General features: G+C 41.9%; 1 protein-coding gene across 1 annotated transcript; it reads left to right on the top strand.

The window, feature by feature from the left end:
• Window positions 1-359: 359 nt before the first annotated feature.
• Window positions 360-9,378, top strand: dkk3b (dickkopf WNT signaling pathway inhibitor 3b). The gene is made up of 8 exons (XM_068723618.1): window positions 360-386; window positions 2,536-2,835; window positions 3,502-3,627; window positions 3,758-3,838; window positions 5,636-5,728; window positions 6,559-6,703; window positions 8,553-8,703; window positions 8,865-9,378. The coding sequence occupies exons 1-8, from the start codon at window positions 375-377 to the stop codon at window positions 8,887-8,889; spliced, it is 933 nt and encodes a 310-aa protein (XP_068579719.1). The 5' UTR covers window positions 360-374; the 3' UTR covers window positions 8,890-9,378.
• Window positions 9,379-16,622: the final 7,244 nt, after the last annotated feature.

Below are 16,622 nucleotides of genomic sequence, written 5' to 3' on the forward strand. Positions count from 1 at the left end.
ACACTGGAGCCAGGCTCAAGGCCCCGGCCCATAGCTCCACACCAAAACGAGGCAATCCAAGGACTTATCCATCCTGGACTGAGGTGGTGCACCACAGCAGCAAGAGAGATGAAACTGGGGCATCTCCAAAACTTCCCAGAATCCTCCTCAACCGCTACATGATCCTGTTGGATAAAACTCTGGTCCCCCACAGCGATGCTCCTGCGCTACCGACTCCACCCAGGTCCCCACTGTACCATTGCGTCTTTGCCACCTTTGGCCGGCATTGATTGGGCAGCCCGCTGCTCCGCCACCTAGAATGGCCGCCGTAAAATGCCGAAGGAGGCTGTAATCACACGCTCAGGAGGCTTACTCATCTTCTCACCCATTTGCCGATGGAGAAAGAGGTAACTCAATATCCACTACCCTCTACAAGCTGACCACACACACCACCTTCTCTTTCCACCAAATACGTTAATCGTTAGGGGTTCCACAAGCAGGACCGTACACTTTATAAACGCTTTCATTTACGGTTCCCTCGGGGCAACTGTCTCCGCTATCCTGCGTAAACTCCTGAAACAACTGCCCAAACTCCTCACTTCTATTATCACATCAACAAGTTGTACCTCCTTTTTGACGTTTTCAAGAACTGCAGCAAAGTCTGTTTTTACATGAGGCCCTACGCCCACTCTCAGTCGTAGAGCTGATCGTTTTAGCAGACTACCCAGCCTTCATACATGGCTACAATCTGCCAGCAGGACTCACAACATGGGTTTGATTGACAGTTTTCAGCCAAATGCTGTAGTCCTTCACATGACTGTTCCATCTCACACACCCACCCACACCCAGCAGACGGATCCTCCCTTTTCCTCTACGTCACAACCTCAGCACACTGATTCCCAGAACAGCACACCTCCTGGTACCAAATGATCACCACGTTCCTCCTCTACTTCTGCACCCCCACTCAGCTCCCATAAACAGAACTCATTCCTATAACCGCCATCATTTCCTATCACAGACCCTCTTCGGCCACTCAAAAGCCAGCCCCTCTGCTGCTATTTATAACATGATAGTTCAAGTCCCTCTGCAACCCTCTGCTCTTGACCATAATCATTTCAGATCCCTAAATAAGGAAATATTTTTATTGCATGATCCGATTACTTTTAACAAACTAGACTTTTTTTTATTATCACAGAGGCATGGTTATCTCAGTAAGACTGTAGTGTTCTCCTTCTGGAGTCAAAGCTAAAAATTAAAGGTGACCGTGCTTTTGCTATCAGGACCTGCCTGAAGAGATACTGTACTAAAATGATTAAGTTCTTCACCAGATATTCATCGTAGACTGATATTTACAGAAGAAAGAAAAGATATCTGCCAGCTGTAATTGGTTGTTCCTCATCACATGACATCCATGCGCTGCAACATTCCAAAAAGTTGAACTATTTGTATCTCGGGGTGCAGAAAAACGGGTGCGTGGGAACACTTGCACGCTCACTTTTGAGCGCGCAAAAAATAAAAACGTGACATGTGAACGGCCCCTAAACACTCACGTGACTTCTGACTGACCAATGGTTCACATAGCGACTGCCCTGAAAATGTCAAATCTGCTTTTAGTTTTCCACGAGCCACAAACAGTGTCTCCTGGACAAAAGTCCTGTATTATATTTACCCATCGCCTCGTCTCCGTCCCGCCCTGTGTGGAACATCTCGCACTTAATAGTAGTAATAATGGAGTTAATGCCTCTGGTGGGTGCGTTGCATACACGCGGCGCCGAGGCGAACTGACCGAGCGGCGTTTATTTGACGCGTTGGGAGTGAGAACTGGTTGCACCACAAGACCACGTAATACGCTTTAAAGAGGTCGCGGATCGCGGCCACTTTACACATATCGTGATTTCACTAGACGTGTCGCAACTCTTCCAGAAACATCCCAGAGGTGGCTCTCCACCTACAGATATGAAGTAGTTATGAAGATGAAATAAACAACAATAAACACATATTATCCATATGGATTTTGATGTATTATAGACCTACAAGTGTACATAACAAAACATGAAAGAAATTCCATCTTTTAAAAATCAATTTCTATTTATTGATTGTAATTATGATCTGGTTGGCGAAAGAAAAATGTGTAGTTTATAACCATAACTATTCCAAAACGCTGCTCTGACAGTTCATGCAGTCAATAATTGATATGGTTAGTTGAGTTATATAGGTTCTTCAATATCACAAACGTACTGTACTTAAACTTAAAGGTAAGTAAGCCTAAATTAAACTACATTAGTTTGTCAAAAGCTACCGTTTGGCCAGAGTTCCACGTGTGAAACTACAAAGAGGTTGTGTTCTTCCTGTGTATGATGGTTGAATTGTTTGCGGGGTGAACTTCCCTTTGCAGACTGCCAACAGCTTTAATAAACATTCGGTTCACAGCGCACATAATAGCTCACCATAACCAGCCGTTTGATTTTGACATGTTGCCTACTTCACGAAATGCAATATGAACCTTTTCCACGCCATTAAACCCGATTCCTTCATAACCCCGCCACCACTCCTCAGACTTTCCAAATAAAACGGATCCAGCTGTGTGCGGCTGTGCGCCCACGGTGCGTCACACGGATCTGCTCGCTTGGTGGACTGACGGACGGAGAAAAGAGAGAAGGAAAGATGTCCGCTATCATGCTCCTGTTGGTATCTTTGATTTTGTGCTTGTGGGCGACGGACGGTGCGGCGCGGGGCGAGGTGGTAGACCTGCGGGACGCCCTGGAGCGGGGGCCAGTCAGTCTAAACGAGATGTTCCGGGAAGTGGAGGAGTTGATGGAGGACACCCAGCACATACTGGAGGAGGCTGTGGACCAGGTCTGTGTCATATTTTATTCATTCAAACATGGGAAGAGTTGTATAAATGATTTGACAAATAATAGCGAAATTCATCAGATCGCATAATCACAGCAGTGGGAACTGTCGGTGTCAGTCACAGCACATTGAAGAGTTTTTGGTAGTCAGCTTCATTTTGTCTACCAGACTGAAATAAGCTACGTGTTGCGACACCACACATAGTTTCCATGTCTGTTATATGTCTGATCAACACGCCATGTCTGCATACTAATAGTCCTCATTATAATAGTTAATAATAGTTACTCAAAATGGATTTTGTCCAGTCAATTCAATAATAGAAAAGATGGATCACCTTAACCCCTTATGCTTGTGTGACTGAGAACTTTACACAGACAATTTCCTTTTGGCCAGCTGAGACTCCTGGAAGGCAGCCTGTTGTTTTCCTGTAGAGTTGGAGGTCTGCAGGTCTAATAAGTCGGCTCATGTTTCAGCATGGTCACTGTCTGGTTTTGATCATTTGTGACCTACTAGTTTCCTTTCATGTCATCCAATACATCCGCAGCAATCAGCAAACTATAGCCACCCGGAGGATTCACACTCTTCCTCCCCATATGGACATCTGATATGGACATAATGTGCTTTATTTTGTACAAAATTACAAGAGTACCCAAACATTCAACCCAACAGATAACCACCGAGAGCGCTAAATCCTCTTTGACGTCACTGGATCTGCGTACTAGCCACCACAATGAGACGAAGAAGATGACAACGGATGGAGACAGAGCGGTTCAGGTCCTCGATAGAGCTGACAAGGTAGAAGTTCTGAATTCTGAGTTCTGAATGTTTTTCCCTTTACAGCTGAGGTTGTTATTCAAGTGATCGTAGGGATGAGGGTAGTTTCCCCTTTTCTGATACAACATGTCACTCCTTTTGCCATTCATAGGAGACTTATAATGAAACAGGAGATATTCATCTTTCACACATCCATATGGAGATTTCTGGCTATTGGAACAGTGCGCATCACGTGAGTCTTCTGCTTCCCCTGTCTGCTCTGTGTGAATGATTAGAGAACCTAATGCATTGTGGCCTGTATGTTTCCTAGGAGTTTGGTTTCAGCTGACATTATTAAAACTAAACATAATGCTCATAGGGTGGGCTTTTTGAGCATAGCAGTGTATTGAAAAATGCTTCAACATACTCAGGGTTTGTAAATATTCAGAATGTTTGTAAGAGGAGACAGAGAGGCGGAGTGCTCTCTAAAACTGTGGCTGTACTGTCTCAACTTGTAGAATGAGATCATCCAGCATACAGACCTAACATATACTTTTCACAATTTGAACAGCAACAGGAGGCCAGCTTGGATTGAGGTCATTATTGCTGCTTGCTGTCTGTGTTGCCGTTTTCCTTTTACAACGGCGGTTTTGATCTTTTATTTTCCTGGCAGCTGTACAAGCGAGTGGTTATGTTAATAGACCTTGCTGCTGGAAAAAAAAAAAAAAAAAAAAATGCCAGGAAAGCCAGTCTGCCAGGCAGGACAAGGTCTCGCTCTTCTAAAATGACTAACTGTAAATAACTTCCACCCTCTTCATGGAGTCAAACTCAAATTGCACTCAAGGAAGTCGCAGTAAAGTTGGTGGACTCAGCACTTCATAGACCATAGTTGGTTTCTAGATATCTGTAGGTAGCTAGCAGTACTTTTGTTTGAATGGAGTTTGGTAGCTGGAATGTTTGCAGTAGTTTGTCATACTTAAACACATACACCTACTAACTGTCACCGAAAGCTTCATACAGATGTCCAGTAAGTAAAAGTCAAAATGTGATAGACATCCGTGGCAACTATACGTTTACCTGTTGTTTCAAAGTAATTCAGCTACAGTTAATTATGAGTCGTCTCATAATTATGACTCGGCATCTTGAGACCAGTGTCATAATTATTAAAAGAACAAGATTTGCATCTCTTTTATCAATTCAAATCGATTTCTTTTTTCCTTATTGGATCATTTTCCTCCACTTATGAGATGATCTGTCATCACCATATAATACAGTAAAGCGGAATGATGACGCATGAAGAAAAGCATAACTGCATTCAAAAAGACAAAAACAAAAGCAAAGACCTTTTTTTCATAACTTAATTACGCTTTCTGTATTTTTTAACATTAATCCTGATTAAGTATCCCTTAGATTTGTATCTGATAACTATGAGAACAGATCCTATTACACATTCCAGATCTTGCAAATTGAAGATGGCTTTGTAGTAATTATGAGGATACCTGTTGAGCCCTATCACTTGGAACATACGTGACCATAATGAATCAGGAATAGCTCCTCAACCACCAGGCTTATATGCAACTGAATACCTCCTAATACTCTCAACTATAACTGGGACTGTGCGTGTGAAACAGGTGTTTTTAGATCAATCTGAATGAGGGGATTAGGAGGGTATCGGACTGGCTGTATCCAAATACTAAGAGCCAGAGCTCACTTGAACCTGGAAGTGAAGTTTGAGCCAAGATGGCACGTCTCCTTTCCCAGCCCCAGCCCATCGCTGGGCTTCTCTGGTGGTTCTATATCATAAAGGCTTTGCCCTCTAAGAGCTTTCACCCCCGGGCGCATGTGCAGTCGTGAACTATGTGACAGTCATCATATGAACTATGTTATAGATGAATGCAATTATTGGCCCATACTATAATAAATATAATTCAAATCAAAAAGTTGAAATAGTCGTTTTTGTCTCTACAACCACAAGACAGAGGAAGCTGATGCTTTGACAACATTTATAATAACTGACTGTATATGTAACTGTTGTTCTATCTCAACCCAGGAGTGCATGGTGGATGAGGACTGTGGTCACCTGAAGTACTGCCTGTATGAGATTGAGAACTCCAAGTGCCTCCCCTGCATACCAACGGACATGGTGGGGATTCAGTGCGGCGTTGCTTTTGTGGTTGTTTGTCTAGTTCAAAAGTTCACTGATCCATCTTTTATTTCCACAGTGGATGAAATGGCTGCGTTTAATGTGAAAGTGGTTGCTCGTATAGTGACCAAAGAGCTGAACGCTTTAGCCGGCCAATTGGTGGCGACCAAAGCAGAGTTCAAACAAGTGAACGTTGGACTTACATTCAAAAGGTCAATAGAAACAAGACTTTGAATAAATGAGACTGTTAATCCGCGTGATTCAGCCGCTCCCCCAAAGTGACAAAAAAAAATAGTCAACGCAGCTTTAAAGGTGCAACATCTGGATTGTTAAAATAACAGCACATCACTGTGAAAATAAATGTCATAGAACAGGATAATGGCCATAATCAAATAAGATCACGACTGACAGAATCTTCACAGCAGAAAGAGCACCCTCTTCTGCTCTGTGCCATAAAGCAGTTTCCCTTTTTGATCTGCACAGAGTAGAGGCTGCCATCCATCCGCCATGGGCCATTTAGAGTAATCAATTACTTAACCTAATGTCTTTGGACTGTTGGGGGCAAGCCAGAGAACCTGGAGAGAATCCAACACTGCCATGGTGGAGAAGATGTCTGGGAATAAAATAAGTGATAGCTGAAGTGTTAATCATGTACAGTAAAGCGGCAGAACTCAATCAAATCTCACAAATATCTCAATGTTAAAAAGCTACACATAACCTTTTACTGGAAATACTATGAAATAACGGCTGCCGGTACACAAATAACAGGAGCATGCGTGCAGCGGCAGACCATGTGTGCTTCACATACTTGTTTGTGTGTCCCCACTTAGCCCTGCACTAAGGATGAGGAGTGTTGCTCAGACCAGATGTGCGTGTGGGGTCAGTGTACAGTCAATGCCACCAAAGGAGAGGAGGGATCTATCTGTCAGGGTCAGAGTGACTGCAGGCCAGACCTCTGCTGTGCCTTTCAACGAGGTGAGCTTTTACAGCGTGTGCTCAAACACATGCCGGAGGGTTTTAATTGAAGTCAGGTCTGTCGAGCTCAGCTCAAATCAGTTTAGCTTATATGTCTGCATATATGTCCCTCGCAGAAATTTAGGTCAACTGACCCACATCAATTTTGAAAACACATATTCTCACTGAAACTAGAGACATCTAGCCATTTAGAGCAGGGGTCTTCAACGTTTTTCAGGCCAAGGACCCCCAAACTGACAGAGAGATGGAGCAGGGACCCCTTACTATATACAGTATATTGTATAAAATTGTGTTTTATATTAAAATGGGCCTTGTGCCATGTATAAACATACCTTGTTATTGTGCATTCAATACTAAGCTATTCAAATAATACACAGGTTCATATGTTCATGTTTTTATTTTAAAGGTACGGTGAGTAGGGTGGCCGGGCCACTGCCATTTAGAAACATACCTTGTATGATAATCATGCATACAAGCTATTCAAATTGACGTTTTTATTTTAAACGAAAATGAGTGATGGCCTATTAGTGCCACTGCCATGCATAAACATACCTGTTATCTTGCATACAATACTGAACTATTAAAATAATGGACAGATTCATGTTTTGGGGAAAAAAAAAAAAAATGGTCTAATCAACCAACAATTTCGCAGACCCCCTGCTGTACCTCCGCGGACTCCCTAGGGGTCGCGGACCCCCTGTTGAAGACCTCTGATTTAGAAGCTTTTATTTTTCCCAGTGTCGCTAAGTCTTAGAGACACTGGGAGTCTAAGTTGTCAGTTCCACCCCAATACAATGGAGGTGCATGAAGGTGAGGAGTTGAACCACTGGAGGTCAGCAAAGTCAAAGTCTTACCTCTCTCTAGCTTCAGTTGAACTGAAGTCAAACCTCCTCCATGTACAGCACATGGTCAACTAAACAGTGTAAAGGCCATCCAGTATCAAATGGAAATGGTGAGGAATAAATACTGGCTATGAATTTAACTAAATCTTATCTATAGCGCCAAATCATAACAGAAGTTATCCACAGGAAGTTAGCATCACACTGGTTCCATCCAATAAAAAGCAGTGGGATTCTTGATTTTTGGTACTTACGAGTTTTGTTCAGCAAAACAATCTTCACAAATGAACACCGCTTTATGATTTTTGAAATGTAAATACCATCTTCAGAAGTGAAAAGCTAACATTAGGCTATAAAGGAACTACACCACGGTGACCTGAGCGGGAGTACACGTCACGAGGCCGTGAAGGCGGAGAGTCGGTGTGATGACGTTTAGTCGTCTCCTTTTTGACACTCGTTAGCAATATTAGAATATTTACTGACGTATTTTATACATTGTGGAAGCAAACGTTCAAATATCTGCAGCTTGTGTTACCGACTGACCTCATTTCAGAAATCTCACCAAAAACACATTGACTCTCAGACGGTGGAACAGGAAGTGTAAAAATTAATTCTGGGTGTTTATGACTCATTTCTGCAGCTCTCTATGACAGAGCTGAAGGACTGACCTGCAGCATTAAGGACATATGCACACTCTCATATTGATACATATTACTTACTTACTTACCTACATATGTGTCTGATTTGACTAAAGTAATTATATGTGGTGTTTCATATAAATAAATTCCATGTTCCTTGTGGATTTATGTAATCGGTCTAAACTCTTCAAACATGGACTTGAATAGAAACATCCATGGAACAATGCTTGTGATATTAGACTGGTCTTAAAGTCTGTGAAACAGGGCCTGGGTATCTCACATGGGCTTTATATTTTGGATTTGTGTGAAACAGCAATAGCAGTGATAAAGTGGCCACTGTGACCATTATTTCCTCTCTGCTGCTTCCTACAGAGCTGTTGTTTCCGGTGTGTAATCCCAAACCAGAGAAGGGGGAGTCCTGTCTGAGCCACCCCAACCTGCTGATGGACATGCTGGCCTGGGACCAGGAGGGTCCCCGTGACCACTGCCCCTGTGCCGACGACCTCCAGTGCCAACCTCATGGGTGAGAGCTCACACGGTGTACATTTATACTGATAATCCCCCAGAAATGAGCATGTGCGTGAAGTTCAGATCTTAGGTTTATATGGGGGAATAGATCAGTGAGCCAAATTATTTCCACAAATGTTGTGTTTCTCTAAATTCCTCCTTCTTTCTCTCACTCAGACGAGGATCTGTTTGTGGAGAGTAGTACTGGAGATGGAGATGGACAACCGTCTAGGAGCTAAACTAACCTCCTCACTGAACATTCCCCGCAGAACGGCCCACCTGCTGATCAACAGTTTAGAAACCAATAGGATGTTGCTACAGGGTAGGACTTGCACTGTATTATTCATGCCTTATGAATGAATGAAATTAGCACATGCCCAAATACAGGGTGAATGTTCGCTGTTGCCAGAGACTTCAGGTCACCTGCCAGCATGGCAGATAGGGATTCCTTATTTTAAGAAATATAATTTTTTTAAAGCAATTCCTTGGTTAAACAGTTGTGGATTAAGGTTAATGATATAGTCCATATTTCGACAGTATAGTGCCACTGACTCACTGACTTTCAGAAGTGGCAGGCTGGTAGAAATGTTTAGTGACGTGCCACATCGGCAGATGAGGAAAAGACTTCATTTGAGACCCTGCTTATGACCAATGTGTATTATCATGCAGCAAATAAAAGACTTTGTCCTTACTTTTGACTGAGAACCAAGAAAAGCACTGTTGTGGTATTCACAGATTCAATGAGGACCAGTGACTGTGGAGGCCAGAAGAAAAACCAACCCAGTGTCATGTCACTAGTTGGCTAATTCAAGGATCATTCATTGTCATTATTCAACACAGGGATGCACAACTAAATTCAGTTGTAGCCCAACAAACACATGACAAACAACAGAAAAAGTTTGACATTCCTGTCGTGCATTTTTTGAATTAGCATCATAAGGAATGTAAACAGCCAGCAACAGAAACAATTCTCATCTTCACATTCAAAATTCAACATGAGGAAAACATTGTCCATCAACTCTGACTGTGTTTTGAGCACCAAGCATCATGACGTGAACACACAGTCCTCCTCCTCTGGTCCTCCGGAGTCTGCCGTTAGCTTACAGTCCTTCAGGGTTGCTACAAGCTAACTGTTGCGTTAGCTGATACAAGCAGCTACAGTTGTGGTCAAAAGTTTACATACACTTGTAAAGAACATAATGTCATGGCTCTCTTGAGTTTCCAGTTATTTCTACAACTCTGATTTTTCTCTGATAGAGTGATTGGAACAGATACTTCTTTGTCACAAAAAACATTCATGAAGTTTGGTTCTTTCATGACTTTATTATGGGTTAACAGAAAAAGTGACAAAATCTGCTGGGTCAAAAATATACATACAGCAACATGAATTAGCAATTTTGGTGACTTAGAAAGTTGTGTCAATGAAATGAGCTTCATAGCATGGCCTCTTAACTTCTTGTGAGTGATTATGAGTGACTACAGCTGGTGACTTCTCTGAGGCCATTTAAATAGGGCTCTTTGGATACAAACGCCCACAAACGCTACAATGGGAAAGTCAAAGGAGCTCAGCATGGATCTGAAAAAGCAAATCATTGACTTGAACAAGTCAGGAAAGTCACTTGGAGCCATTTCAAAGCAGCTGCAGGTCCCAAGAGCAACAGTGCAAACAATTGTTTGTAAGTATAAAGTGCATGGCACTGTTTCGTCACTGCCACGATCAGGAAGAAAACGCAAGCTATCACCTGCTGCTGAGAGAAAATTGGTCAGGAGGGTGAAGAGTCAACCGAGAACCACCAAAAAGCAGATCTGCCAAGAATTAGAAGCTGCTGGAACACAGGTGTCAGTGTCCACAGTCAAGCGTGTTTTGCATCTCCATGGACTGAGAGGCTGCCGTGCAAGAAGGAAGCCCTCGCTCCAAAAGCGGCACCTTAAGGCTCGACTGAAGTTTGCTGCTGATCACGTGGACAAAGATGAGACCTTCTGGAGGAAAGTTCTGTGGTCAGACAAAACAAAAATCGAGCTGTTTGGCCACAATGCCCAGCAATATGTTTGGAGGAGAAAAGGTGAGGCCTTTAACCCCAAGAACACCATGCCTACCGTCAAGCACGGTGGTGGTAGTATTATGCTGTGGGGCTGTTTTGCTGCCAATGGAACTGGTGCTTTACAGAGAGTAAATGGGATAATGAAGAAGGAGGATTACCTTCAAATTCTTCAAGATAACCTAAAATCATCAGCCCGAAGGTTCGGTCTTGGGCGCAGTTGGGTGTTCCAACAGGACAATGACCCCAAACACACATCAAAAGTGGTAATGGAATGGCTAAATCAGGCTAGAATTAGGGTTTTAGAATAGCCTTCCCAAAGTCCTGACTTAAATCCCATTGAGAACATGTGGACAATGCTGAAGGAACAAGTCCATGTCAGAAAGCCATCAAATTTAACTGAACTGCACCAATTCTGTCAAGAGGAGTGGTCAAAGATTCAACGAGAAGCTTGCCAGAAGCTTGTGGATGGCTACCAAAAGCGCCTAATTGAAGTGAAAATGGCCAAGGGACATGTAACCAAATATTAGCACTGCTGTATGTATATTTTTGACCCAGCAGATTTGATCACTTTTTCTGTTAACCCATAATAAAGTCATGAAAGAACCAAACTTCATGAATGTTTTTTGTGACAAAGAAGTATCTGTTCCAATCACTCTATCAGAGAAAAATCAGAGTTGTAGAAATAACTGGAAACTCAAGAGAGCCATGACATTATGTTCTTTACAAGTGTATGGAAACTTTTGACCACAACTGTAGCTACTGCTTGATATAAAAAAAGAGAAACGTCTGCGTCTATGGGCCAGCCTCCTTTGATATGGACACACATGGGCTTCATTTCTGTTGCGGATGGACCGCAGCAAAGAGACATGGGGATGGAAGAGGACAGGAGAGAGAGGGACAGATGAAGAGGAAGAAGAGGGGACACAAACAAACCTCTTGTTCAGTGCAAACACTGTCAGACACTACCACTGACAAAATGTGTAACAGCATGGCCATCCAGCCATAGGTTTTGACTTAGTCTTATATTGTTGAGACGCATGACAGCAAAACACAGCACTGACCACCAGAGTGCAAGCATTAGTCTCTTGTGTGTCAGTTAGTGTACGCTGAGAAATAACACACACATGCACAGAAATGAATGGAGACACATGCCGGATGAAGGCGATAGGCACCTGATCATATGTCTGTCAGTTTAGTTAGTACTATAGTACTGAGGGTCACCCTCCTTTAATAGTGAAGATAGCAGCCAGAGTTCTTGTAAGTTTTTCCTTACAATAACTACATTTGTACGCAGTCATCCAAAATTAATCGAAAAACCAGTGTGATCTCATAAAATGTAGTTGAAGTGACACAAAGCTCAGCCAGATTTATGGTATATCATGTATTCTATCGCTCTTGTCCTTAATGCTGGATTAGCCAACCGTTCACAGCGTGCAAGAAGCACGTACCGGGGCCCCAGACCCCTTGGGGCCTCAGATGTCCCGGGTACAGTAGTGCATGTCAATTGGTTTTGATAATTTAATATCAAATTTAGAGGAGAAATTTGTACCATTCAGGTATTGTAGTTCAGCATTATTTGGTCAGTTTTGTTTTTTTAGAGAGGCTCTGTGTTCAAATGTGGTTCTAAGACATTAGTTGAGTTTGGTTTGTATTATTTCAGCCTGGAGTATTTCGTTGTTGACATTGGATGTTTTGCACCCGACTCCTGTTGGCATGTACACTGCACATTATTTGTCACCTGATTCGAGTTCGACTCCTGAAAGGTGCCGTGTAGTTCCCCTAAAGACGGTTTCTCTAATAAGACAAAGCGAAACACGGAGGAGTGACACCTCCTCTTCTTTTTTATTTGTTTTATTTTTTTTACAGACATGATTTACAAGTACACACATAAAGGGACAAATACAAAATAAAAGTGCTGTGTGCTCGGGTCAAAAGTCCAACAAATGCCACGGGAGGGACCGGCTCTTATCAACAGTTCTCCTTCTCCTGAGTTCAGTGACTATATGTTTCGCCACCACGTTGTCGTCCATTATAGTCTGTTTCACTACCATTATGCATCGGGTTTTCCATATTTTGAAACATGCAATGCCAACGATGAGCTGGTAAAGTTCTTTTTGTCTGACAGACATCTTTTCATCAAATACTGCAAACATCACAGATTTATAATTCACATTGAAGACCAGGCCGAGGACTTGAAGGGAGGCCCAGACCTGTTACGCTCTGTAGCAGTCTATGAAAAGGTGGCTCTGTGTTTCGTCCTCGTCGCAATGTATCATGGGACATTTTTTTGTCGTGATGTAGCAGCTCCATGACACCGTGGCTCTTACAGCGAGTCTGTTTACCGACATGAACCATCGGACGTCTCTGATGCTCTCTGAGAGGTTCTTGTCTTTCAGTGTTTTTAAGACCTCTTCACCCTCGTCATTGGTCAAATGTTTGTATTTGACAAGTCCACCATGTTTAAAATCATTGATCCTTTTATAAATACTTTTACTAGATAGACTGTTCCAGTCTATCTGTAGGTGTTGATATTGATTAATAAAGTCTCCATATGATAATTTGTATTCAGGACCTATTCTCAGTTTCCCTCTTCTCTTTCTCCACATGGAGACGTCTCCTAACCAGAGAGCGTTTCTGGAGATGGCAGCAGAGATGTTTTTGATAAAGGAAACATGTAGTCTGACGCCGAGTTCTAGAGCCCCTAACCCACCGTGTTCTTTACTTTTATACATCAGTAGTCTTTTGGTCACTTCCCTGGTTGTGCCCCAGATTAAGTTCACACACTGTTTATTTAACTGGATTATCATTTTGTTTGATGGAGGAAAGATGTTTGATAAAAAAAGTAGTTTAGATAGGATGAACGTCTTGACTATATTTACTCTGGATTTGTAATTAGTATTTTTGTTTTCCCATTTTTTCACCTCTTCTTTAATTTCACACAACTTATTTTCCCAATTTCTTTCACTACTTTTTCTGTCACAAAATATCAAACCCAGTATTTTTATTTCTGGTTTTACTTTAATGGTAATATTACATTTATGACTTTCATCTCCGATCCAAACTCCCTCTGTTTTGTTATGATTTAATTTAGCTCCGGATGCTAGTTCATACAAAGCTAGATTGTTGGTTAAAGCATCCATCTCCAGCTGGTTTTTAATGATAACAGTGATGTCATCAGCGTAAGCGATGACTTTGGGCATATGACCTACACTTAAACCTGAAATTAAATGATCCGAATGTATTTTTTTAATTAAAGGATTTATGGCGAGGACGTATAAAGCAGCACTCAGAGGACAGCCCTGCTTCACTCCTCTCTCCACTTGAAAGGCTTCAGTTAAAACTCCATTCACATTTACACAGATATTAGATTTAGCGTACAGACATTTCACCATGTGAGCAAAGGCATGGGGAAGCCGTATGACTTCATCACAGTCCAGAGGTAATCTCTGGAGATGTAATCAAAGGCCTTCTTCTGGTCCAGCCCAACAACATAGAAACCTTTTTTATCCGGTTTATGTAAAAGTTCTCTTAATATGCACAAGTTGTCCCACATCAGTCGGCCTTTAATTGCACAAGTTTGTTCTTTATCTATGATTTTGTCTAATATGTCATTTAATCTGTTCATAATTATTTTAGCAAGAATCTTATAGTCTGTATTCATAATAGTGAGATGTCTGTAGTTGTCCAAGTCAGCATCATCACCTTTCTTAAACAATAAACATAAAACACCTTGATAAAAGGAGTCTCCCATACAGCCGCTGTTTATACCTTCATTGTACACAGCAGTGAGGAGATTTAAGACGTCGTCGTTGTAAAGCTGATAGAACTCAGTGGGCAGACCGTCAGGACCAGGACTTTTGCTGACGTTAAGTTGTTGGATGGCCTCCATCACTTCCTCTTTTCTTATCTCTCCACTAAGATGAGTGAAGTTTAAGTCGCTGTATGAAGGCATCGTTTCCAACAGAATATTGACACAGCCTACATCTATGTCTATTCTCTTATATGCATCGACACACAGATTTCTGATTACTTCTCTTTTTTCCTTTTCACAGTAAAAAGTATCACCTTTATGGTTTTTTATACATTTAATAAATTTAGCTTGAATTTGTTTTTAACTTGATTTCAGAGCATGAATTAAATTCCCTCTGTTATCTAAGTGTGACTGTTTATAAATATTATACAATAACTCATGATTAAAGTTGTCTATTTGTTTCTTAATACTTGTCATAGTTTCCTCATCTACTGTAGATTTTATTTTCTTCTGTTCCAGACTAATGTATTGCTTCATTAATTCATCATAATATGTATTTTTTGCTTTATTTAATTCTCTGCATTTGAATTTGAAGAAATCTTTCACTCTATATTTCAATATTTCCCATAGTTTAATATTAGATTTGGTTAGGATTTTTAGTTGTGTTATTTTGTGTATTTCCTGTTTTAGCTCCTTTAATAAATCTGTATTTTTTAGGCATTGAGTATTTAGTTTCCAGAAGCCTCTGCTAGCTGAGGTTCCAGAAGATACAGATGTTTTAACTATGAGGTGATCTGAGAAGTCATTTAATATGGTTCTATAGTTTACTGCTTTGAAGTGTGACGATACATAAATTCTGTCTATACGAGTTTTGGTGTTTGAGTCAAACCTGGTGAATTCATATCCTGAAGGATTTACAGATCTACATACATCTATTAATTTAGTTTCTTCACATACTTGTTTTAAAAATTTGCCTTCTGGACTCAGTTTGAAGGGCTTCTTACTACATCTGTCTTTGTCTTCAGTAACTGTGTTAAAGTCACCACATAATATAATTTTATAACCTACTGACAATGATTCTCTAAGTCTTTTAAATAAACAGATTTTTTGGGATTTGTCGGGAGAAGTATAAACATTAATTATTCGGTGTTTTTCTCCTCTAAAAAGGCAATCTAGCATCAAAAGTCTGCCTGGAATAATATCCCTTTTTCCAATAATGACAACATCATGAGTCTTAAAAAAAATGCCGACACCATCGGCGCTGCTCTCACCTATAGATATTACACATTTACCTTTAGGCCACATGTCACACACATTGTCAACGTCGTTACTAGTTTTTAGTCTAAGTTCCTGAGTACATAGAATGTCAAAGTCAGTGTCCAATAAATACTTCATTTTTTGTTGTCGATAAACACTCGACTGAACTCCACAAACGTTCCAGGTGGCGATTTTAAGAAGGCTCATAATGGAGTAGAGGTGAAAGCTATGGTGACGGGTTATCGTTTAAACGTTTCTCATTTTTATGAGAGGTGGAGTGGGCTCGCCTCTTCTTCTTTTTCTTGGTGACCAACTGGAATGGTACATCGTTCTGTGTCTCACTAGTTGTTGGGGGCAGGAAACTCAGGTGTGGGAGAGAAAGAGTCTGATTCTGCACCCGTGGGGGGGTGGAGAGGGGTGCTGCTGGCTCTCTGGCCAGCTGTCAAACCGATCGAGCTGAATTCTGAGCTGGGGCTCTCACTGGCACTCTCATAATCATTTTCATCACTACTATTCTCACTCACTGATTCACTTACAATAAATAATCTCCCCTCACCTGATAGAGAGGAGACATCATCATCGGGAGGAGGAGCTGAGGGTTGAATCTCAGCTGTGGCAGGTTGATCTCGCTGTGGAGGATGTTGTGGAGGAGCAAAAGGATCTGCAAAGGGCTGCTGGGTCCGAGGAGGTGCAGGTCCCGGCCTCAGGTTTGAGGGATGGAAGAGGGCCCGAAGCTGGTGGAAATCCAGCTGTCCGTCAGGCAGCTGAGGGGATGGAGGAGGATCCGGAGGAGGCTGGGGGGGTGGGGGAGGATAAGGTTGAGGCTGGTTGGGTGGAGGAGGATCTGGTAGGGGCTGGGGGGTTGGAGGAGAATCAGGTTGAGGC

This window comes from Cebidichthys violaceus, unplaced genomic scaffold, assembly GCF_023349555.1.
Source record: "Cebidichthys violaceus isolate CVI_PGR_0920_01 unplaced genomic scaffold, fCebVio1.0.p SCAF_3, whole genome shotgun sequence".
Taxonomy (NCBI): domain Eukaryota; kingdom Metazoa; phylum Chordata; class Actinopteri; order Perciformes; family Stichaeidae; genus Cebidichthys; species Cebidichthys violaceus.